The sequence below is a fragment of the Aythya ferina genome, assembly GCF_964211825.1.
Source record: "Aythya ferina genome assembly, chromosome: 13".
NCBI classification, from domain to species: domain Eukaryota; kingdom Metazoa; phylum Chordata; class Aves; order Anseriformes; family Anatidae; genus Aythya; species Aythya ferina.
In genome coordinates, this window is record NC_140311.1 from 17,348,930 (window position 1) to 17,374,990 (window position 26,061).

Genomic DNA, 26,061 nt, shown 5'->3' on the forward strand with positions numbered 1-26,061 from the left:
GTTGACTGAGTGATAACACCCCGGTAGGTTTATAAATAGCAGAGCAGGCGATCCCTGAAGCGTGGGGGTGTGAGGGGGGTGTGAGCCAGTGTGCAGAGCGCCACCGCTGCCCTGCCCTGCCCGGTGCCACAGCACAGCACAGCGACGTCCCGTGCTGCACAGGCCGTGCTGGTTGCTTCCAGCTAGGAAAGGGCTCGCAGGAAAGGTGGTGCCGTGGCCTGCAGAGGAGGTCTGTCCTGCCTAAATCAAGCAGCCCATGAGCTCCAAAGCCCCAGGTCTCCCCTCTCTGCCCCACACCTCAGATCTAATGGTAATGAGATTTTTAAACCTGGAATTTGGGACAATTTCTGTCTGGTTTCTGCATCAATGAAGTTCACTCTGTGACTCACACTCTTTATTTCACACCCTAGAGGCTAGAAACTTTTTTTCTTCTTTTTTATTTTTTTTAAAGACGACATTCTCTTGTAATTATTGAACTCCCAAAGCTCAGGGCTGAAAATAAACCCCAGAAAATGTGGCTAGACTCCCAAGGAAGTGCCAAGCACGGCATGACTGTGATCTAGCGTAGTCTACTCGCGTAGACTGCGAACAGTTCGGAAGATCCCGCAACCCTGGGGAAACCTGCTCTCTTGGGGTGGAATAACTCCTTGATATGCTGGTAGGAGTGATGCTGTTTACATGGCCTTCTCGAGGCCTGCTTGGCCCTGACTGCATGCTCTGGTTTATCCTCAATCTGAGTCTTAATGCCAAAACACTTCCTTTCAGAGTCAGTTTACAGAAAGTGCGTTGCTGCTCCATTGGCAGAGATCAGTATCTTGAAAGCCATCTGTACTGCAAGAAACAATACTATCTTGTCAGGGAGATGGTGAGAACGATAGCCTACGTGTTGTATGTCTGTGATTTAGCAGCTCTGTGTAGACATCCAGGAAAGGCAGGCACATGAAAAGCACAGTAAAAGGTGCATCGGGAACGCACATACAGGAAGATAAACCAGGAAGCCACAAACAAAGGTATTCTGCAACCAGATGTCGCTTGGGTAAATTAAGCAATTAGTCACCTTTCTTCTTTGCAGGTTCAGTGCTCGCTGTTCCTTTCGTGTACAATAAATCACAATTTTGATGTATGTCTACCATGACTCTGACCTACATTTTATGTGGAAGCCAGGAAAACAAACCAGTTCTGCAAAGCAGTGTTCAGAGAAAGTAGAGGAGCAGTGCATCGAAATCATAGATGCATGGGGAGGAGAGACCGCAGCTACTGCCTCGTAGGGCCCATGCAGTGTTTATTCTCCAGAGGCAGACCTCTCTTTGCCAGTATGACCTGGGAGGGTGACCTGAGAAGTAGGTGCCCAAAGGATGGGAAGGGGACAGAGGACTGCGGTACCCCAGTAACTCGCCGGTTACAAGCAGTAGCTGCAAGAGAGTGGGAGCAAGGAGCCTGTACAGAGCCTTGGAGGGGAGAGGAGATCAATATCGAGAGAGGAAAAGAAAACTGGTAGAGGCAGTTGTGGTAATTACCACTACAGGGATGATTTTCATTAACCTCCAAGATCTTCCTCTCCGTGGAGATCAGACAGAAAAGGGGGAAGTGAAGCCGTGTCAGATGGGATGCAGGAGGGAGGGGGAAGAAGAGAGAGGACAGGACATCCTCTCAAGAGCCTGGGAGAAAAAAAGTAACACCCTGGACCAGTCTGTAAATCCAACAGTGAAGACAGACCCAGGGGCAAGGTATTTGTTCACTGTTTTCTTTTTTAAGTTTGCAAAACATTAATATTTTAAATACTTTATTCTTCATTAGCATAATTAAGAATACACAAGCCTAAACTCACTGAAAACAGAATTAACAAATTAGCAGGTGCAGGGATTTGGAAGCAAGAGGTTTGGGAAAACAGAGCTTGCAAATGTCGGCATTAAGTAGAGCAGTGAAATCGTGCCAAGCCTTATTTATGGATTTGTGCATTTCCTTTGCATAGCCCCACTCCTGCAGCCAGAGGAATACAGCTCAATTTAAACATGAACCCCCTGCAGTTATACTGTAGCTGAGCCTAAAACTGAGAGCATACAAAATAAATCTCTTCTGAAGAAAAACTGACGAGCCTCACCTCAGATGTCTTTTGAAAGCCGAGATATCTTGGATGAACACTTAACTGAAAAGGGAAGCAAACTGCAAAATGAAATCCAAAAGAAAATGGGAGAAAATTTCAGAAGAGTATCTCGAAGAAAGAAAATACAAAAGGAGCAGCAACAGCCTTAAGTTACACTGCAGACGAGAACCTGGGGAGGAAGCAAAAGACATCCTGTGCCCGTATGAGAAGTTCCCCTTAGGAAGACCAGGGGCTGATTTCCAAGCTAATGCCCGACAGATTTTGCAGCATGTGACACAGCCACCCTGTGGAATATTTAAAATCCGGTATTTCTCCAGCAAGGTGAGACGTTCCCAGTTTTTATCATTGCCTCCTCTGCAGCCTTTCAGGGGGACAGAACTGTCCCCAGGAGGGCATGAGCCACGGGAGTGAGAAGTCCCTGCCGTTGGGCTTCTGAGTGACTGGACAGAGACTGGAAAAGGCTGCGAGAAGCCTTCCAGCTGCGAGACCATGGGTCAGGAGTCATCTGCACCTCAGGCTTGTGCCCAAGGAAGGGAGACTGCAGTATTCCTGTTAAGCAGAGCCTCTGCCTGTCAGGTGAGGAGCAGGTGTGGGCAGAGGGCAACAACAGGGCACGGGGAGAGCATTTCACATCGCCCTAAAGGGGCTCGGTGACTCAGCTCTCCTGGAGGCATTCAGACTCCAGGTTGCTCTGACATTGTGCTGTGTCTCGGTAGATGCTGAAGGATCTGTTGCACATCTAAAGCTACACATGTGCGTGTGTGTCCGTGTATTTCTGGGCAGTTCTGGCCAATTGTATCTTGTTTTCATGGATGGTGCAAGTCCCTTGATTTCATTTTTCTGCAGATTTCTCATCCGTACAATGAGAGGATGAGGTCTTTCTGTCCTTCAGAAAGTACTTTCAGATCTGTGCCTGAAAAGCCCTGTAAGAACTGGGTGTTGTTATTGTTGGTAGCCAAAGGGCACAGTGTCAGTAGGCAAAGATTAAGAAATAACGTGGTTACTGCTGCAAATCCCTGACCCAAATCTCTGACTTTACAAGAATGGTCTGGCGGTTGAATAGGCAAGTTTTATGCTGGTGATGTTATTCAGGGACTTTATTAGGGCATTAATAGAAGCAAATCTGTGTCCTATGCATTTCTTTACTTAGAAGCAGTGTAGCAGTGTTACTCCTCTTCCGTGCTGGTTTACGTCTGTGCAGCATTTATTTGTGTCTTTTAAATTCTCCTGCTTGATTCTCTTGAGAACAACATTTCTCCATTTCCCTTTCCTTGGAACTGGGCAACACTGATGTGAGAAAGGAGCGTGTGATGCTTCTGTGGAAGCCTCTTCCTTCCGAGAAGCTCCGGTCTGCTTTGAACAGCAAAATTGGGAACAAAACTGAGCCAGAACCAGAGCCAGTTACCACTGCCCGGTGAGGCAGGAGACTGTCAGCAGAGGGGGCTGCAGGGGGCGGCTGAATTTATACACGGGTGCCAATGCAAACGCTTCCAGCAGGGCTTCTTGAGAAATGGTAGCTGATAACTGCTAATAAATCCACCCATTACTGAGACGAGAAACAGAGCCTACCCAGCTGTCACTGTTAGTTGTTTATAGCTCGCTGCAACTGCCCTTTCCTCGTCCCGACAACTGTGCCGTAATCTTGTATTTCCCTTCAGCGGGTGGGCGGTTTACTTGCACTTTCAGCTAGGCTGAGGCAGGTCTAACAGTCCCTGCTGCCACCAGCTCTCCTAGAGACGATGCTCAGAGATTATCGTGTTGATTGAAGAAATGATTACAATGCTCATTGAGCACGAGTGTGAACGGGGTGGGGGGAATCTCTTCCCCAATAGCTGCAGCAGCTAGAGATTACAAGCAGCAGGCGCAGAAACGGTGGACACAGAGCACGGAGCTGATAATGATGCCATGCCACATTAGTGCTGCATTAGCAGATAAGACAAGGGGGCGGCTTGCTTGACAGTGTTTCTCAGTTCACTTGACATCTCTTTTCTGTTTTTAGATGGTGGAAAATGGCCGATCTCAAAAGAGTAGGGGAGAGAGCAGTGACGTCAGGCAAAATAAGCTTTGCATTTTGTCTGCCTTTGCAAAGATACACACTGAATATATTCCAGGGCATTTGTTTTGTAGTGCCTCACAGTACACGTGTATGTATTCGCACCCGTGTCGTGGCTGTGTGGAAAGAAGTGGGAGAACTACAGATTGTAAGTACTTCATTGCTATAGTAGCTGAAAGCACATACAGGAGCCATCCCATCCCCAGGGTGTTGTTTTAGTAGCCCAGACTGATTTTTGTTTAGGAAACACTGAAATACTGCAGGGATGGGTCAGCACTCTCCCACTTCCCCTGCCTCACAGATAGGAGCTTTGCAGCTGGGCTTCACACAAGGGTTTTTCTGACATCCTTTCCATTACACTGCGCTGGAAGCTGTGTCTTGCTTTCAGGATGGATGTAACCAAGTCTGGGCTACCAAGACCCTGCAAAGATCTTGCTGGTGGAGCAGGAGGTGGGTGGGATTGTGGCATCCCCTGAGCCTGGGGATGACTGCTGCTCCTTGTTCTACATAGCTACTTAGGCTATGTGCTGACCAGCCGGGCAAGGAGGAGATGTCCTGTTTATTATCATCCTGAGACCACTGGAAGTGGCTTGCTCCCATGCTGTGATGGATCCCGGTCAAGCGAACATACCTAGGGCTTGTCCAGGTTGATGTGAAATGCTGCAACAATTGGGTGCAACTAGACTGAGACAGGCATGAATGTGGGCACTAATATAGCTACTGGAAGCTGTAATGCCAGCTGGGGGCTTCCCAATAGCATTTCTCTGGAGACTTTCACCCTTGAATGACACCAGTATCTCCTGCTTGTGTGAGAGGCCTTCAGAGTCATGTGCAAACAGAGGAGTAGGAACAGAAATACGCCGAGCTGAGCCAGGCAAGTGCAAAGCATTTTCCTCCATGGCAAAGCAGAGAGAAGTGTTTTTCTCAGGCACTGTTAAAACTCAGAGCGTTACTCATTTGGATGAATTAAGCAGCCTGCCCACAAAACGTAGGGAGTGTGTATGTTCTGAATCGTTGTTACTCCATGTAGTTTAAAATGCAGTTAAAGTACACGGAAATACACATTTAAGAAGCTTCCTGTTGAGGAAATACAAGCTTTTTTTAAGTCACCGAGGTACAAAACTTAAGTCTCTGAGCGGTGCTGCTTTGAAATAGGGTTCTGCTGAAGAGAACATCCAGCTCAGCAGGCAGCGTGGAGAACAGGGAACCTTTGGGGCCAGGGGGAGAAGAGCAGCTCTTCTGGGTTGCTGCAGGTGATCATCGCTAGCGGTGAATCAGTGGTGGCCTGCTGCAGCACCCCAGAAAAAAGCTTTGTGTTCTTGTCTCCAGCATTATGAAGTACTGAAGCAGTAGGTTCAGCAGAGGAGCCTAGCAAGAACAGCAAAATGTGTAATTGTTTTGAAGAGAAAGGCAAGGAGAATCAGAACCTTTGGCTTTCCAAATGTGCGGGTTTATCATGAACTTCTCTGCAGTCAGGTGAATTCGGATGTGAAAAAGGGCTATCACGCTGGCAAACCTGTCAGTTTTGTTTCCAGCCAGAGCAGTTAGAACAAATGCAAAAGTCTTTTCCTACACATTTTCCATATGTACTTCTGCAGACATGTAAAGCAATGGCACTCTTCCTTGTCTCAAAAATTAAATCTTCCTTCTCCGCCCTGTTACATGCTGGGATTAGGATTTAGGGCTTAAGCACGTGTGGTAGGGTGCCTTGGGTTGTTGTTTTCCTTTGAAATACATACATAGAGCTGTGCTCCTCTGCTTGAGAAGGCAAAGTCAAACCAAGTGCTTTGCACATGGAAGAGTTAGCAATGCTCCTTACTTTCTGGGCTAGTTTGCCTTGAAGGGTTGTGCTGGCTCTCAGAAAGGCTGCGTACAGCAGGGAGAGCTTTTCATCCAGGAGAGGATTCAGCCATGCCAAGATTCCCATCCTCCAGCAGGAGGTAGCTGTGTAGATGTCATGGACTGACCGGATTTAGCACCCTATTGCCAGAAGATTGAGAATTGAGTTTGATTTCTAAGTTTTAGTTAAGACCACTGACTGCTTAAAGAAGAGCAGGTGCTTTCATGAGCCCAGCGGTATCTCCAGGCGTACTACGTGCACGGTATCTTTTGTGCTGGTATTTTTGTGCATACACATATATATATACACGTATCTACACATACCCATATGCGGTTGGTTGTGACTCATTGATTGATTATGCAGCGGAAGAGAATTATACCAAGGAGTTGGCCTTTCCAAATCAAACATATATATCTGATAATTGTCACCCTCCCCAGGAAGATCAGAATCGCAGCTGGGACTTGAGTCAAATTACGACATTTTGAGTTACTGGCAAAGAATTTTCTTTTGGCTTCTGTAAATCTATAATCTGAAATTTGAGGTTCTCTTCTACAAACGCTTCTCAGATTAGAAGGTTACATGCAGTACCCCAGTGACTGAATTTATTCTTAACTACGCCTTAAGTGATGATGAGCGAAAGATGTTCTACGAAGGATTTTTCTACTCATCTTCTAAGGACACAGCCACCTATGTGAATCATGAACAACTGCAGCCTTGCATTTTTATCACTCACTCTATTAGTGCTCTCCCTTTCACTCAGCTTGGGCAGTGAAACTAGATTACTCATCTTGAATTTTATTAGCTGTCAGTTTCTCATTTTCATGTTGTACTGCAATGCTGCAAGATTTGGAAAGCACTTATTCCAGGAGAATGATATATCTTATGTAACTTATGAGCTGAATATAAACTTTCTGAGCTCATAGAGCTTTTGCTGAAGGAAACTTACACCACTGTATTCACCAGAAGGTCATTGCATTTTTATAATTTTCGAAATCTTCTGAGGTTGTACATTGATGTGTTCAGCAGTGGCTCTTTTTGCATTTAGCAGCATCAGGAAAAATTCCTTGCTTCTGACCGGAGAGGTGGTGGTGTGATACAGAGATGTCATGAGAGGCAGTGAGATTTAGACCTGCAGTGTGGTCCCCACTGAGCTCCATGGAAAAAGCTATTTTCTGGGAGAAGAGGGTATCTTTTGCAGGAGAAAAGGAATTGCAGAATGTTACAAAGTAAGTTTTATTTCCTCAGACTGTAGGAGGTATAAGCTCAGTCAGGCATTGTTAGTAAATAAGATCTAGAGCACTTAAAAGAAGGATTCAATCACAAATTCAATTGGTCCATTAACTAAATGTAATATTATTTACCTAAGTGGCCCTTCTGGACTATTTCATAACTCAGGTTTATAACCTTTTTTAAAAAAGATCAATATTACTGAGTGCATAGTCCCCTGAGCATGATGGAAGAGTCAGGCCATTTTAGCAGCTATGGTCCGTGATTTCCAGAGCTGAAGGTCCAGATGAGAAATGCAAAATGAGGAAAACACTCTCCTGGAAATAGTAAAAAGAAGAAATAGCCTCGGAGAGAAGGATGGAGAGGAGCAGCGAGGTGAGATGTGTTGCAAGAGATCAGCCCTTTTATTGGGCTCATGCAGCTAGAGCATAGAGGCAGGCTCTCCAGCGCACAGAAACCCTCCTGCAAATCTGAGAGAGAAGCTGTAGTGACATTTAAAGCCACACACACGGGTTTGCCAACATGTGTCAGAGCGAATCTCCAGTGGGAGGGAACAACCGACCGCGCTATTTGCGACTTGGCAGATGGGCTGTTTTGTTGTCTGCTCTAATGTGTGATGCGAGCTGGCTGCTCACGCTGAGCCCCGTCAAGTGGGAAAGGTGGCTCTCTTCTATCGACCCCGCGCCCATGATCCAGTGGTTGATTTGCTCCTGTCAGCTGGGAGCGACGAGCTCCTGCACCTCAATTCAGCGCCCCGACAAATCGCTGCTGGGAGGCTCGGCAGTCGGGAGCGGCGGCACTTTTCCACGTCTTTAACCAGCATCGTGAAAAGTCAAATGATCAAAGCAAATAAAAGCCAGGAAGGACCCATTTCATGGCTGCGCTGCTGTTAGTTGGTGGGGCGCTGGCTCCCACCATTTCAGCTCTTCTCCTCCCCTTCCATACAGGTCATCCCCATCGCTGTGAGACCAGGAGGCACGTGGCTGTGCTTTGTGTCAAGTGGGGAAGAAAGGAGGGCTCCTGACAGGTCCTAAAAAAAAAAATAAATCGTACTGAAACCTCATGAAATTTTCAGTGGCAAAAGGCAATGCTGCTGAGAGACCTTTGCCTGTCTGTCCTCATTAAGCACGTCTCTAACTAATGGCTACTGTTGGGTGCTGCTCCCTGGCTTTCCTTTCCCCCTGCCTCTCACACAGGGCTCAGGCTGCTCTTCCCTGTGCTGCCACACATCACTCTGAACCGTGTGCAGTTTTCATGATGTGCTCTCTTACAAGACATATCAGAGAGGAAAAGCAATTTTTGTTCTTTCCCCTGCCTTCCGTGGTGCCGATGCGATCTCTGGTTCACCTGGGCACGGCACATCCATTTGATGAATTAAATTGATCGGTCAGTGTCAAGTTGTGATCTGGGGCAGGAGGCCCGTGGGGACGTGGAGGACAGCGCAGGGTTGACCGAAGGTTTTGTATAGATGGTGATATGCGAAGCTGCTTTTAGTTTTCAGTAAAAGCCACTGTTTTCAGCCCTTGACTGCAGTAAAACCGTTCCCTTGTGCTCATAACGTGACCACTCTGAGGGTGCAGTCCAAAAGCAGGTGGCAGGCGATCCCTCAAGCCCCGGTGCAGTTTCTCTGGTGCCATTTCTCTCTTCCAAGACAGAAACGTGTCCCCGCTGACATAGGGTATAGCTGCGTCTGACCCGAGTCTTTGACAATGCAGAGCAATTTTTGCAGGGACAGGAAACCCATTTTGTGTTATTAGACAAATACGGCTGGAAACCTTCCTTCTCCAAAGCAGACGAGGTGTTTTGCCAGGTGTGGCAGCTTTTCAAGTGGCTGCAACTCTCAGTTCTCTGCCAGGCAACATACAAGCGGTGTCAGACTGAAACGGCTTCAAGGTTTGGGCTAATAGTTCAGGGGGAAGAGAGACCCAACTGCAGAGAGGTGATAGTCTAAACTGAGTGATAAGACATCTGCTTATCTTGTGTAGCTTGCTTTGTGGTGTTCTTGGTTTCTGCACCTGTTCATGCTGCAGATAGCACCATCGCAATAGCCAGGCTTTGGATATTCTCTGCTGCATCTGTAGTCAGGTGTAAACTAGAAAAAAAAAACTTTCCTTGCCCCAAATATTAACTCAGGTAGCAGAAAATGCCTCTCTGTAAAGAGAAGTCATGGAAAATGTGTGCTTTCAGGCTTTCTTGCATGGATTCCAAAATTTTAATGTGACTATGTTTCTATTTTTGCTACCTTACCAGCATGTCCTCGTTTCTTTTCTCTAGGCACCTCAGAATTGCAACCCCCTTTTCTTATCTGGACTTCATCAATATTTCTCTCATTTCTCAACCAGTAAGCAGGTGACAGTACCGCTCTGGAACAAACAAGCAGTGCAGGATGTACTGGTGCTGGCTGTTTCTTTCCCCAAGTGATGCTGCTTCCAGGAGACCCAGGGCATGGGGAAGTGGCTGCTAGAGAGCAGCAATCCTTGGAGTCGTTTGTTCCATGTCAGAGCACATGCACGTGTTTGGCTGATGCTCTTTTCTCTGGTTTTGGAAGAGAAAGCCATCAAGCTTGGAAGGTGAGCCTGTAATTTTGCTGGATCTCACCCGGGTGGCTGCTCAGCAGCTAAACATTTTGCTGAAGTTGTCCATAGAATCCAGGCAGAAATATGAGTTTTGACACTCGTGTGATATCATTTCCAAACGTGGTCGACAGCCTGTGTTAGTTGGGCTATACAGATGATTGCATGAGAAGAATTCAGGACAAATCATTCATCAGAGCCTTTCCTGTTTGGCTTTATTGCCGCTTCTTGTGTGCCTGAAGTATTAAAGAAATGCTCTGTTGGACTGAGGTTGTACTGGGAGATGGGATCTCACTGAGGAGTTGAGATATCTGAAGGGTTTTTTCTTCCTCTTTCTACAAAGCGGTGGGAAAGGAAAGGGATCCAGTTCTGGCACGATGTCTCAGAAGGTGACATTTGTTATAACTCACTGCAAATGTTACTCACCATCTACAAAACATTCAATTAAACTCAAGAGCAGTGCAAAATACCCAGCTCCACTTCAGCAGCTGCACTTGGTATCAGAACCCCTCGGGTTCCTTGGGAACCAACAGCTGGAGACCTCCACGCCGTGGCTGCTGTCCCACTTGTCCCTGTTCCCTGGAAGCCAGGTTGTCAAAGATTGCTGTGACCAAGCAGGGAAGTGGCTTTCTGTGCTGGCAGTCCTCCTAGAACACTGATTTCCCTGATGAAATCACATTCTCGCAGAGCACAACCCCCCAGTCAATGCATTAAACAAAGACCCCCATAAGCTGCTGGTTTGGAAGTCGAAAAATAGGAAAAATTGTCCAATACATGCATGATTGTTTGTATGCAGATCATGGGTCCTTTTGCCTCCGATGCCTTTGTGTGTGCCTTCAGGTTACAGCACGGAGCTGTAATTCGTGAACCGCAACCAACACAAACTTTGCTCCTGCTTGCAGGAAACCAGGACACCGAGCGCGCACATTTTTGGTATGCCAAAGCCGTTGTTACAGATCTCTGGCTCCCCAGGAACTTCGCAGATGTAACTTTGCTGTGTGCTCCAGCCACCCACTGTTTTGCAGTGTCAGCTGGGCTGGAGCTCAGATCCTCCCACTCTCCGCACCGGGCCCACTACGCTGGAGCTGAAGGCAAAATGCAAATGGGCCGCGCTGAGCACGGCTGCCTTATGGCACGGTGCAGGGGGTGCTGGAAGCAGAACCCGGAGCATCTCGTTCCTGGTTCAGCACCTGAACCACGAGATCCTGCCTCTCCATGCCTCTTTATCAAAACTCCTCGTTCCCCTGGATAGGGGACTGAAATGGAACAAAGCTCCGGCTAATTTTCTGCATAAGCCATTGAGTTTTGGGCAAGGAGATGGAAAAAGCCATCCAATTAGCTATTGTTGCTGGCATCCCCTGGGCCTGATTTGGTGTGGTTTGTTGATGCCAAGCAGAGGTAGATAACCATGGCTCCCTTTTTGCTCTAGCATGAAAACCTTTCCAGCCCATATTTCCTATGAGTTCAGTCACCTGCTAGGCTCTTTGAGCCGTGTGAACGAGCTGTAATTCCTCCAGTTTGCTACACTTGTTCCAGGGCAGGCTTTACTTCTCATTTTCCTAGGTTCTAAACAACATCACTGCCTCTGGAGAGCAAGGGTGGTGGCTCTCTTCATCAGCCTGTCTGGGTCCTATTTATAAACGAGGAGAGTGAGAAATTATGTTAAAAACTTGGAAGCTTTAAAAATAAAACTGTGACCTAGTCAAAGAGTAAACATTAGAGAAAAATAAAAACCTATTTTAAGAGATGGAAATGGAGAGGAAGCAGCAAAAGTAATTCAAAGAGATTTTTAACTGTAAATAGGAAGGTGTAAAACCTCTGATCACTGGAAGTTCAGATGCTGAGGACCTGGCTCAATGGTGAAAAAGGAGGGAAGAAAAAAGACATTGAGCAGGGGAAAAAAAAAGCAAGGTGAGAAATCCACCTCACTGTACGTGACAGATTATCCAGAAACAACAGGATCATGCTTCTTTCCAGACAAAGGAAAGCAGTGTTTAAATTGGATTTAGAAGTGTTCTGAGTGCCTGTCATGTATACATCTTCTGAGCAGTGGTGTATCCTTAATTGTATCCTTAATTTTTTCAGGTAGTCATTTAATGTGGGGTTGGTCAAGGAGTGTTGAGGTTGTACTGAGAAGGAAAGATTTAAAAAAGGAATCAGAAGCTTTTACTGCAAGGGATATTTGGAAATCTGTCCCCAGGAGGAACAGATAGGGGTTGCTTGTCCATTTTTTCACATCTGCTTATTTTTCCCCGACAGGTTGCCTGGTCACTATGAACAATGGCCCAGCTATACTACAAAAAGGTAAACTATTCACCGTACAGAGATCGGATCCCGCTGCAGATTGTGCGAGCAGAGGCAGAGCTCTCGGTGGAGGAGAAGGCCTACCTCAGCGCCGTGGAGAAGGGGGACTATGCCAGCGTGAAACATGCCTTACAAGAGGCGGAGATCTACTACAACATCAACATTAACTGTATGGATCCTCTCGGTCGCAGTGCCCTTTTAATAGCCATAGAGAACGAAAATCTGGAGATCATGGAGTTACTCCTGAGCCACAGCGTGTACGTGGGAGATGCTCTGCTCTACGCGATACGGAAAGAGGTGGTGGGAGCTGTGGAGCTGCTGCTGAATTACAGGAAGCCAAGTGGTGAGAAGCAGGTTAGTAAGTGTTCCTGTTCAGCTGTTACCTTAATAAAATCCTGTGTGAGGAAAGTGGTGCTCCACAGAGAAGGGGCTGTTCGAGAGTCAGAAGCCGGAGTCCTTAATGCAGAGCCCTTGCTCTAAATGCCCAGAGTGGACGTGGGCAGCTCGGCTTGGATGATAACTTCCCAGGCTAAGCAGACACGCTCAGCCTGACTTAACTCAGCGTTCTCAGTTTCACTCGGTGTTCTTTTCAGTCATACAGGGTTTGTGGACGTACTGATTTATAGGTTGATTTATAGACACGCACTTTGTAAAGAAATTTGGGGCAGTCTGAAGTTATATTCCAATATATAATATGAGCTATTGCCATGCTGTTGTGCTGATATTAATAAGTGGAATTGCTTTTCGTAAGTAAATCCTGAAAACACCCGAGCTTATAAATTACCGTAAGCAAGGAAGCAGTCTGCTAGCTTTCAGTACTTAGCCATAGTAGAGACGTCTTGGTCTCCATCTCTGGAGAGCCCTAGTTCAGAACCGCTGAGGCAGTACACAACATTGCAGCATGAACTGAGGTGCTATATATCTGAGCGATGAACAGCTATGACCTGTGGGAAGGATCCTTAGCTGCAAAGCCATCACTTACATAAGGCTCTTCGTGAAAAAGCACCAAATCTGGATCCTGTCATTTCAAGTGTCACATATCACACTGTCCCTGGCTTTTTTTTTCATCTGCAAGTGATAGTGCTGGTAACTGGGACAGTTGGTATGCATTACTGACCACTGCCAATTTTCACAAGATCTGTGCTTAGAAAGGAACTTGCAAACCTGATGATCCTTATTTCTCAGGTTTTCTTTTGAAATCTGCTTGTACAGCCCTTTGTGTGTGAAAGAAGAAAAAGTTTAATATCAGTCAACCAGAAAAGAAAACTTTTCCAATAGGTAGGGCCTTAGGACATAGTTTTTAAATAGTAATTTTACGTAGTCAAAGCAAACAATAAGGAAACACTCCAGGTCAACAATCAAGAATGCTCAGCTTTCTGCTCAGAAACAGCAATACCGCATACCACAGCAATGCTGTTCTAATGTGCGGTTTAAGTGCTAGGGAGATGGAAAATCTCTGCTATCGGACCTGAAAGTTGGGATGTTATTCATAGTTTTAATGTGTCAAAACATAAGTAGCAAAACAAGAGCCATAAATGGAGAATGAGCCATTTTTTTCCAAGCAAGTTGGACCATCCTATGCCCAACATAACAGAAAATAGAATAGAAGAAAGGGATAGATCACATTACTGAAAGTTTTAAGTAGCATGAGGAACTGCTAATAATTATTGCAGATTAATGATGTATTTCTTCGAAAATATCTTGAAAAGCAAGTGATGGGGTTCATGTATATTTCTGTAAGATCTCTTGATTACCGAAGCTTGGCCACTCAAATTCAAAGCCCCGATGGCTTAACTGGACAGAGGTCCATGAAATAAGGATTTATTACAGCTGAAACTCAGCTCCAACATCTCTAGGCAGTGATACATTTCATGCTAGGCCTGTTTCATTTTTCTTTGCTGGTGTGCAGCCATCATTCTGTAGCTAGGCTTATATCTGCTGCAAAGTTTACAACTTGCAGGGGAATGTGTGTGGGAGAAAAGATGCGGTGCCAGTTTCAGCTTTATTTACAAGGTTGTTACAAGACCAGATTTCATCAGTATGTTTTAATCTAGTGCTGGCTTGATGCAAGATCCTCTGCAGAAATTGGGGATAACTTCCCTGATAACTTCCCTGGTTTGTGGTTCAGGCTCTTCTGTGAACTGCAGGAGGTGTTTGCCAGCAGAGGGCTGCAGGACTGGCCTTCCCCTTCTGTGGTTTCACTGATTGCTCTTGCGGCGACGGTAATTAACATTTGTTTCATGTGCAGTGGTATCACGGTAAATGGGAAGACCTGCTTAGCTATGCAAAGTCGGGACACACAGGTCAGCTTGTCAAAGCACAAAGCTAACATAGGAGGGCTTCTTGAACACGACTTCCTGAGTCTGATTCAAGAGCGGTATCGGTGCAAGTTCAGTAATTATCTTTGCTGGACCCTTTCTCAGAAAGTCCTTTGGGAATCCAACACTTAATTAATTCACAAAAAGCCCTTGCTTTGTCCTAATTAATTACTTATATGTTCAAGAAACCTACCGAAAATCTGCTGTTTTGGTTGTGTAGTTACCCAAGTTCACACCTCACAGAATGGTTTCTGTCTCGATGAGAAATCTGTAAGCTTACATTGCTTTGGTGTGTCAGGTTTAGCTTTATCTGTTCCCGAATTGTACACAAGGTCCAGTTTCCCTGAACAAACGTGTGGGAAGGCAGCTCCTTGACTCAGGCATAGCAGCCTGTTTCCACTTTGGGGCTGTCTGTTCATCTTCACTGCACTCGAGGCAGAAGTGGAGGCAAAGCATCTTGTGATTGCTCTCTTAAATGCTTCGCGCACCACCTTCACCCAACGGAGTCTGGGGTCTGTGAAAACCCTTTAGTTCCCATCTCCTGCCCTCTGCCTCTGAGAGGAGGTTGCTTGATGCTGTACCCAAGCCTTGCCGAGCATGAGGAGCTGTTCCTGTTTGTGTCAGTTCAGGTAATTGTTCTCTGCATCTCAAAAGCATCGCTCAGCAGCATCGCACTCAGCACAAGCCATTTTACAGGCATGGAGTCTGCTCATTTGTATCCCCTTATCCCCGTACTGCTGCCCCAACCAAAACCATCACAGGTTGCACGATTCCAGCCTTTTGTGGGGTTGCAGCAACTGTATCTAGACAGCAAAAGAGGCACCCAAATGAGGAAGGGCACGGGGTGGAAGGCACCACCTTCCCGTTCAGACGTGCCCTGCAGAGCGGTTTTGCTCCCAAGCCACAGAGCCTGTGAAGGGTGCTGTGTGCTGCCTACCCGTTCCTTGAGAGCAGAGCTCTTCCCCGTGTGCTGACCTTTCCAGGGAGCAGAAAACAAACAAAAAAAAAATCAAATATAAGAAGTGACGTGTGTTGTGTGCCTCATGTAAGAGATCCAGGGTCTCACCCAGGATGGAAGGGCCAGGTGGAAATGGCTGAAAAGAGCAGGCGGCAGAGCTGCTCCTGGCCTGTTATTAAGTGACTGTGGGCAGTCATTGTTCGGCAAACCTTCGCTAGGCTCCTGTTTAAGTGCCATTTACTGAGAACACAGTGCCAGTGGCAGGGGTAAGTCATAGCCAGTAACTATAACAACACAAAGCTCCCGCACTGCGGCCGTGCAGATGGGGTGTCTCGGGGGGGAGAGATGACTCCGTGTGCATGCGGAGCCTACGGGAGCCAGGAGCACAAACCAGCCCTCTCTAAAGGCCACTGCAGAGCGCACGATAAATGAGTGTGCTGAAGGGTGATGCGTTCAAAGAGATCTATTTCCTTTTAGGTTTCCCTCCAAGCATGGTTCGTGGGCTATTTTAAGAAGTTCGCATTTCTGGTCCTGACAACTTAGGACTGTGCTGAGAGTCTCTCGATGAAACTGGGGAGACTTCATCAGCTACAGCCAGAACTATTGCTGCTACGGTAGCTCTGCAGCTAACGTAAGGAAGTTACTGCTGTTGTGGAAGATGCTGACACCTCTGGAGATTTGGGCTCCAGTGAGAGAGCTGTCAGAGTGCAAGCATCTTTCTTCTGCTACCTCGGGAAGACCACGCAGACATGCTGACGTGCGTCATTGGGGTTAACAGGAACTCAAAGTGACTTTCGAGTTTGAGTTCAGCACTACCACAGGAGCAAGAGAATGCTTTTGAATCCTATTGAACAATTTCTCCTGCCCAGTAAAGTCTTCTGCCTCCACACCTGTTTGATCTGGAGATTTAGGTGGTTTCTGGTGTGTGTTTTGTTTGGTGTTTTTTTTTTTGTTGTTGCTGTTTTTGCTTTCCCCCAGAAGTCATTTTAGCAATGTGTTTTTGCCATCCAGACATCACTACAGTGCATTATGTTTTCAGCCAGGCTGGAGTCTGCCGCTAACCTGCACTGACAAACAAGAGGAAGTATAAATCAGAAAATCCACATTTTCCCACTTATCCGAAGCATTTTCACTTTATCTTTAGTAATGGTTGTACTTCCATCAATTTTGAATCCTGCCGAAATCAGTACAAATCTTCCCTGTGACTTCAGACGAGGTCTGAGGAACATGGAGGCATTTTTTAATAGCCTCTCGTGTGGATTCTGCCAGGCGGCTGCAGCTCTCTGTTAAGCGTGCATCACAGCTCGCGGCTTGCACGCATCTCGCATTGTTTTTTGCCTTGTTACGGTGGATGTTTGCAGTGCAACAGGCGCAGGTTGTGCTGGCTGCCGAGCCACTTGCATTCTTGAAGAAGCTGCAGGCAGCCAGCTGAATTACTACACGTTGATGGTATAACCGTGAGCACCTTTACGGGTAGCTGTTTTCTTCACAACAATCAGAGCTGACATCAAATGTTTACATAAGGATGATACTAGCATCTCTCTGGTATCTGCCAAAATTAGCAATTTGTTCATGGCAGATGGCTCCGAATTAATCTGGTTCACAGATGGGACTACAAATGCAATTCCTCAATAATGAGAATAAAAAGAAAAGGGATCTCAGTATTTATGACCGTGATTCAATTTGTTTCGACGGTCTAAAGGCCTTATGAGTCAATGAGATCTCAACAGATACCTACCCATATGTCTTCCAAAAGAAGAATCTGAACAAGAAATAAAGCCCTGGAAGAATATGGTTGCGGAGAGGAAGCGATGGAGAATAAAAGGCAAGCTTTTAAGTCTTAGCTCCTAATCCTCAGATACCTGCTGGCGGAAGGTTGCTACACTTGATAGTATTTGCAAACTTAACATTTGACCTCAAAAATCCTCTTTTAAATGAACTGATGAGTGAAAAATCCGTTGTCATTGGTGTAAATATCATAGATCAGCAGCCAAGAAACAATCTTTTGTGAACCAGAAATTATGTGGTGCATTAAACCATGTTATTCTTGCCCAAATCCAGTAACTTCCTTGATGCAGCGTGATTTAACTGATTTTTCTTACTCACTTAGGGTTCTTCTTCCTCTATGCACAGTCCAGTTTTGTAGCTGGGAGAAACGTTACCCCATCTCCTTCAGTAAAAGGTTTGTTTCCTTGATATTTAGTAAGGTTAAAGGCAAAGGAGAGACCTGTGGACTTCCCAGCTGAAACTGCTGAGCCCTGTAGCACCAACTCCAAACCCATGAGCTGAGGATGGATGAAGGGAGAGCCTTCAGATACAGGCTGGACAAAGGTGCTTCCTTCTGCAGTGGTAACATATTTTGGGTGCTCACACTGCTTCTGGGACATCATGGACGAGGTGGATGCCAACGGCTATGAGGTATTACACAGGCATGAAGGATCAAAGGGATCAAAGCCCAGAGTGCCCTTCTGCAGTGCTAGCCATAGTTTGCAAGCAGTGTTTGTGTTCTTACAGCAGTTTAAAAAGCAGTTCAGCTAATTACGGAGGGCTGAGACGTTGGGTTACTGAAACCTGGGCACCCGTGTAATGGAAGTCTGTCGGTCTGACCCGGTCGTACAGTGCTGCACAGCAAGAACTCGGGAGCAGAGAGGCTAGCAGGCTGCTTGGTGTGACTCAGTACGGATACCGTGCCCTTCGGTGTGACTCAGACCAGCTGTTCCCGTGTTGATACAAGAGGTCTGAAGTGAAAAGGGGAGGCTGGACCTGGTTGGGTGCACTCGGAGCCAGAGCTGAAGCAGTAGAGAAAAACCAGCCACGGGTTCTCAGTATGAAAATATTTGAAAGGCACAATAAGGAAGAAAGATTGTGTCTGAAAACAGCAAACTAGCTGTTACCGCTCCAAAGTCTAATGGCTCTGCCAGCACCCAGGCTTTTCATTATTTTTATTGATGCAGTAATAATTCACAGCTATAGTTAACGTGCCTTTGACATTGGCGGCTGCCTTCAGAATGAATTCCATCTAATTAAACAGCGAAATCAAAGATCACTTCAGTTAATGATTACATCTAACTGGGAGACTTCCCTCCCGCCCCACCGCCTTCCTCCCCAGATGATCTTAAATCCACGAGAAGGTGCGAGGCAAAACCAGGAGCTCGGCAACTTATCACGGAGCTAATGAGCAGCGGCGGGGCTGAGGCTCACAGGCTGCAGCGCCGGCTTCCAGCCCCTGGTGGTGGCAAATGAGTCCCTGGCTCCTTCTCCAGGGCCAGCAGCAAGGCTGTTACTTCCTAGGAGGGCTGGTGGATCAGGGTGAGAACCACACCACAGCTCAGGAAAGCTGCAGTGCAGCGTGATGGAGTGGCTGCTGGCGGTCTGAGCAGCTGGGAGCATCCTGCACACCCAGCAGGGCGCGTTTGGGGCCAGCAGTGGTACGGGTCTCAGCTGCGTGGACTGCCTGTAGCAAACCAGTTGTAGGAAAAAAGTCCTCTTCGTGTTCCTACGCAAGTAAGCTTTTGGTCTCTCTATAGATCTGCCCATTAAAGTGTTAAATTCGATAAAACGTATTTGCTCACCTACCCGGCATCCACGAATGGGCCTCGTTCACTCATGAGCCCCGATTACAGCATTAGCTGCTCCCTTAGATCAGCCCCACAACATCAGATAACAAGATTTTTGCCTCTGGTTTGTGATTTCTGACACCCAGAAAGGGCACTTGGCATGGCTGTCCAAATGGGAAGATGCTGGCAAGTCTGCCTGCTGAAATAGCTGCGGCACATGGTCAAAGGGAACCTTGTTTATAGGGGGAAATTGAACTTACATTACAGGCTGCCCTGAAACGAGGCTCTGGGATTTCGGAGGAGCCCCGTAGCTCTGATCAGGCTGTTGAATATAGCTGTGTGCACTTGCAAATTAGAATAGCACCTTCATGGCTCATTGATCCCCGTGATGGGGCAGCGATCAGAGTGCGATGGGCAGAGCCTTCTGGTGGCTCCAGGAGTGGGGAAAACCAAAGAGGCATCAGCTGAGCACACGAGCCTGCTCCCTGATCAGCCCTGCTTTGCTGGTGCTTAGTTTGGGGAAGAGGGAGGACTCACGTGCTCCTCTTAAATACTTTTCAAGCAGACCGAGCATGAGCTAGAGCCAGTCTTGGCAGTGTGAGGGGCATATTCGCTGCGTGTTTTCAACTGCTTAGGGTTAGAAATAAAGGAACTCAGTGCCCCAGTGGTAATAGAGAAAGATACAAGCACAGAGGTTATTCTTGTGCGACACCGTGCCACCTCTCTGGGTTGCCATTTCTTCAGTAGCACAAACTCTGGGGGCTTTTCAGACTCCATACAGTCTTAGTTAGCAGAAAAACAACGCCAAAAAGCAGAACCTGATAGGCAGAATGGGAGGAAACACAGCCACCGGCCCTGGGAGCATGGAGATGTGTTTTGTGCAACGTCAGGCAGCGCTGGGCTGGCACCAGGTGCACTTGCTCCCTGCGCTTTGTGATGTTGTCTTGTGATGAAAGCTGATTTTTTTATTATTTAAAAAAAAAAAAAAAATTGAATTATTTTTTATGATCAAAAAGGAACATAGCCCCTTGCCCCAAGCAAAAAGCTGTCCCTTTCCCCAAGCTGTGTTAGCAATGTATTACCTCGCCTAAACCCAATGAAACATCTCTCTCTGCACACAGTAATAAATTATGGGAAATAGGGACATTTGTGTACAAAGATGATGACATGGAAGGTTATAGACAATGTGATTATTGGACTGTTTTAGTACATCTTGTCCTTGTTACCACTAAGTCAGAATAGAAAACACAGAGATCAGATAAAATTTAAAAGCTGGACAACTCTTCCCTCCCAGAGTAAACCCTGGAAAATATTTGAAAAATAGCCATAATAAAGCAAAGATGACTTTGAAGGCACAGGCTGCAAATTTCCAGCTTGCCGTGGACCGTCTTTATTTCAGCATGTTTGAAGTCAGGCAAGAACTTATCCATAAAATAAAATAAAATAATGGAAGGGGCAGGGACATTCCAAGGGCTTTAATGTAGTCAAGAAATTAGCAGGACTGGATTAAGTAACTCTTTATCAAAACAAACTTCCAAATGTAAAATCAAAATTAAAAATCATCAGGTTCTTTTTTTTTTTTCTTTTTTTAACCCCAAACAGTAGCTCTTGTCACAGAGTAACCCTTTCAATGGTGATGAAGAAAAGTGAAAAATGAATAAACAGTTTTATGTTTTCAAATGGGGAAAAACCAGCTTCGGGCATACTGTCTAGTCTGCCTGTCTGAACTTCGGGCAAGAACTCAATTTACCCACGTCAGCCATATTAGGCTTCTGTCTGAGTTCGTATCAGAGGATCTCAGGAAACAGATCTGGCAAGGAACTGGGAACTTCTGCATTTTGAGAAGGTTTTAATGGAGCCATAGCAGTCCGTGAGCCAGGTTCTGATTTCTGCTATGCCATGTTTTCTCCAGCAGCTTCATTAAGGTCTGGATTTGTGATACTCCAGAACTTCTGTCCCTGTTGGTTGTAATTGGATAGGTGTCTCCGTTCAGCTAGCCCCAGGCTACCTGAGCATCATAGTAGAAAGCCAAGATTCGTTTGATAGTTGGTCGTCTCAGAGATAATGTGACATAATATGTAAATTGGGATTACAATTAACTTCTCAGCCATTCCTACACTGATGAGGAGGTGACAGCCAGAAGAGGGTGCAATTGCCCGTGGCACAACACTGGTCGGCCTCCTCTAAGCAAGATCAAGTCCTTCAGACACGAGCCAAGACTGGATTTGGTTCTTAGCTGAAGCAAGACACAGGAATTCGGGGCCAAGCAGACCTCAAGACTGCACTTAAATACAAGAGGTTCAAGCACAAACTGTCCAGCTCTTCAGCAGCATCCCTGTGGTCTGGAGAATCAAGCCCACACCGTGCGCTCTTCATTTAGTCATCAGCCGCCTTATCTCATTTCCTCCACCCCATCAGGAGGGGAGAGCGGCTCAGAGGAGAGAGTGCTCTGCCTGGGATGAATTGCCATAGGCCATTTAAATGCATATTTGCAAAATCCTTTCCTTCTGAAGGCTTCTCTCTGCCTTCCTCTTTTTTTAATCTGCAAATGAAAGGAGAAATTACGCAGCATGAGCCCCAAGCAGGGCCATCTTTTGACAATCTCTGTGTTGCATTTCCTGAACACGTGGCTGAACACAGCGAGCTCGGGTGCAGCTCTGCCACAGCCAAACACGGGGGTTTAGCTTTGATAGCCAACCCCTTGCTTCTACCTCCATTTTGTAGCACGTGGATGAGAAACCAAATTAAAACTTGAAGTATCTAGAGCAAATATGTCTGGATTAATGTACTTTGTTTACTGGTTGCAGAAAGTTCAGTTACATAAGAATCAAATTAATTTATTTTTTGCATTATTTCAATAATAATGCATTATTTCTAGTGATTTTTTATACAATGATACATATTTCAATGTTAATATGCATCATCGAGTAACCTTGGATCAGTGTGTGGCTTGCTACAAGGTGCCCAAAAGGCACCTAGGTAAATTCTCGATTTTGCTCTGTCACTCTGAGGGGCAGAGCCTTGACTTGGCTTCCCAGACATGCCAGTCACTGAGCAGGCTTTGTAACCTGCTCCAGGAGGAGCCTTTTCTTCACTTGGATGTACTTTTTTGGGAATTACCAGAAGACTCCAGTAACAACAGAGCTTGTCCAAAATTGTGTCTACAACCCAGCACGCTTTGTGCCAGCGTTAAGAACTTGTTCACAACCAATACAAAAGCCCTTAAAGCACATTACTTTGTTATCAGTTGGTGACGTTTGTTATTTTTCACTAACTAAATGACATTTCATTCAATGAATTGCTCTTTAGTTAAAAAATAACCTCCTTTTTAATATAGACGCTGCCATCACTCTCCGAAATATGAGATGTCTCCCAAGGCATGCCCGATTAAGACATTCAGTTATTGAAATCAGCACCGCTGCATCACCTAAAATGAAAGCTTACATCTGTAGGAGCATGTAAGATTTTCCCTGGAGTCCCATACAATGAAAGAAGTGCCCGTGGGGTCCTACCAGTGAAATCAGTTGTTGATGGATTTAGGCAAGGAGCGGGATTCAGATGGGCACGCCAGCCACACCATGCATTTTTTTCAAGATCCTTTTGCTGGTAACACGGCTGACCCACAGTCTGGCTACCCTGCCTCTGTCTCTCCTCCTCTCTTTGTGGAGCTGCATCTCCAAGCACCACACGACTGTGATCCTGAACAAAATCAGTCCCTGCTAAAGACCACGGAGCCTGACACAGAATTGACAGGGTGCAAGATCTTTTTTGTATGACAAAAATTGGCTGTGCCTGTTACAACACTTTTGGATGGCACACGCACTTCCCCCATAGAGCTGAACATAGAAAAACAACCTAGAAATAGGAAATCCTTGCTCAGTAAATTAACCAAGCTTCCATTTCTGCTAGCATTGCATTTAAAGTCTTCCATGAAATTGCCTGAGTCGGTTTTTAATAGAACATTGCTTTGGCAATTAGAAAATCTTCAATATATAGCTCAATCAAGAGGTTATACTAGCTGAAAATAATGGCAGTATATTTACAGTTTGTCATGGTTATACGTGCAGTTTATTATGCTGGTCCAGGTGAAGTGCTAGTTTAGGGAATGGAGATGGCCTGAAAATGTGGCAATTCCATCTGGAACAAGTGAAAGTGTTATTAGCTATTTTCAAGCAAAGCTGGGGGTGTTCCTAATGAACATTTCCAGTGCATCTCAGAACATGATGTATATTTAAACAGCCTCTGGCCTGAGCAGCTTACTGCTAGAGGAACAAAACAAGCTGGGAGGAAGGGGTTTCATGCTTGGGCTTTGCTTTCTGAATACACTCTGTTCTCTTCAGGCCTGGAGCACCAAGGTTTTCTCTGGGGAGGTGGCAGCTGTGAGCACGAGGAACACCGAGGAGCCCTGACCGTGACGAGTGACTGTCTGGTAGCGTTACCAGACCATTATCAGGAGGACTGTCAATACAGAGGGGCACAAAGTATTAAGCCGAACAGAAAACCATCCCCAAATAGCAGACAGAGCCGGGCTCCTTCAAAGATAAGATTTTGAACCTGAACAGCAATTTCTCTCCTGCAGAAGAGCCTTTTCACCTAGTTGTCTTTATTTGCAGAGATGGATGGCAGATGTCGTATAAACGTTGTAGCTTGCTTGGAAGCCTTTCAGTGTTTAAACCTGGGTATTTACTTCTCTTCTCCTCCTCATTCTCCCCATTTACCATGCTTTGGTTCACATCACCCAGCAGTCTTGGAGACTTGAGCTGAATTGCTGTCTACCACCAACCCAGACTGCATGCTCAGGGAACGCTCAGACTGGGTCACCTCCAAACCCAAGTCCCCAGAAGACCCATAACTCAGCCATCAGGTCTTCAGTGCTATTTTTCCCCCCCCTTCCCTTTATACTTCTGCTCCTTTTATACCACACTAGTTACTAACATGAGCAGAGATTCCTGTTCTTCCTGTCCACAGGCTGTTTCTGGCAGCATGCTGTTTACTAGAAAACTTCTGTTTTCCTGCTCAGAGGAGAGCTCAGCTATACGAAAGGGTGCTTTTATGCCAGCTAATCCTCTACTTTCTTCTCCAAGGAGCTAAGCTGGTTTTACACACCCCTCCACCTTAAATAAAGGTGATTTTTTCACTCACTGCAGCGTCATTCAGAGAAGCGGTGCTACAGCGGTGAACGGCCTCCATTTACGAGGCTTAATTCAAGAAAGATGGTACCAAGCATTCGATCACTGGCTGTGAGTGGTGGCATCAATATCTTAAGCGACCATTACCAAGATAAAATGCAGACAAGGCACACGCTCCTGTGCAAGTGCTGGCAACAAGGTTGTGAAGGACTCAGCTTAACAGCTTGTGTCAGGTGATGAGGTTAATGGAAAAGAATTTGTTATTCAGGTCACTTAATGAGAATAACCTTGGGAGAGCTTAGCAGGGACCTTGGAGTAAAATAATTTATTCCTCTTCTGCTTCCATCACTGCAAGTTAACCCAAGACAGAGAAAAAGCTGATCTAAACATGAACTCAACCTGTCAGAGCTGTGTGGTAGGAACAGCAGCGGCACAAGGCACGGTTGTAGTATCTGCTGCTCCTCCGCTGCTAACAGGCAGCACGCAGCCCTAAGAGCAAAGGCTTTGCACAGCCCCATCTTTAAGAGAAGACAGCTGGATCGGTAAGAGGCAACTTGTCAAAGCACCGTGCAAGACAGGAACAAAACAATAACCACCGCAAGTCGTGTCATTTTGAGCCCGTGCCTACTCTCTGGATCTGCTGGGCACAGGGAAGAGGCACAGCAGCCATCCTCTGCGCTGCTCCTATTTGTGCTCTGCTGATTTGTTTTGCTGCTCAGCTCGAATCAGCAATAAGCTCCAGTTCCTGTGACTCGAGGCATTAGAGCGATCTGCTTCCAGACCCCAGAGAGCCCCTGCTTCTCTGCACTGCCATTGCCCTGCGTGTCCTTTTAATTAAAGTGCTGTAAGCTGCCCAGGAAAACACATCTTCCGCAGAGCGGCTGCCTCATCTCCGAACAAAGCAGAGCTCCTGGGGGGAGGGCTTGGGATAGGAACCAGAATAAGGGGTGAGAAATCACTTGACATACCCCCTGTCTAATCCCAGGCCTTGAGGCAATTATTTTGTGAGCCCGAGGTCCAGAGGTAGAAAGCGTCAGGAGCAGGCCAGCAGCAGGCAATACCAGCTCCAGCCCCAGCTGTAACATAACCTTGTCTGCACAGGCCTGTTCCCTGTTGTGAGCAGCAAGGAAACCTCTGGGCAAAGCTGAAAATCCTTTCTACAGCTCTGGGCACAGTGACTTCCATGTAGGAAAATGATGTTAAACTTGACAGTGAGGGACAGGGGGAGTCATTCATCCTTGGAGGCAGGGGCTCTGAATCCAGCAGCCAGCAACTGCCTAAAAAAGGTGGGGAGGAAAGATAAATAGAGTTTTATAAGCACCAGGGCTTAAAAAAATGCTTCTAAGGGAGAAAGAAGAGAGGAACCTGCACCTTTCTCTTGACATTTAACAAAACTACCTAACCCAGCTAAGCAAAGGAAAAGAAAGAAAGTCAAAGACCTTACAAAGGGAGCTGCTCTCAGCTGTTTGTTACCACGGATCTTAAAATACCTTCATCCAGCCTTGCACAGAGACACCAAGCCCTGCGTGACCCTCAGCAAATCCTCTCTGGCAGCCTCTGCTTTTCCCCAGCAGGTGTATTTATGGGCTCCCTCCTGGCCCTGCAGGGACCAGCCCTGCACAGAGGCTCTGTGCACCTGCGTGGCAGCGGGCTGCTGGCGATTTCACTCCTCATTTCCCAGATTTCACAGCCGGGTTGCAGAGGGGTTTATCAGCCCAGGAGTCTTCATCCCCTTGGTGCTATGGGGGCACGTGGCTCCTAGGGAAATGGGCTCGGTGCTTCGAGCTTCGCCGTCTCACCGCCAGTCCTGCACCCAGCTGCTTGCCTCGTACTCATTCATCGTCGCGTTACTTTTGCTTCTCTGCAGCCTGAGTAATGTTTCCTGCCAGCAGAACTCTTTGACAGGCGTTGCTCTGAAACGCCTTTGACATTTGCGAGGGGAAGCAGGCCTACTGTTCACCAAAAGCAGCAGTCGCCCCCCGAGCAGCAGGACGCCAG

The 26,061-nt window shown here is 46.5% G+C and overlaps 1 protein-coding gene across 4 annotated transcripts in view; it reads left to right on the forward strand.

The window, feature by feature from the left end:
- TRPC5 (transient receptor potential cation channel subfamily C member 5) overlaps window positions 1-26,061 on the forward strand; it is a 96,901-nt gene that overhangs the window by 15,444 nt on the left and 55,396 nt on the right. For all 4 annotated transcript variants that reach the window (XM_084535061.1, XM_084535060.1, XM_084535062.1 and 1 more), the window contains one exon: window positions 12,057-12,455. In XM_084535061.1, coding sequence (XP_084391187.1) covers window positions 12,078-12,455 — 378 coding nt within the window. In that variant the 5' untranslated portion in view covers window positions 12,057-12,077. The remainder of the gene's footprint in view (window positions 1-12,056; window positions 12,456-26,061) is intronic.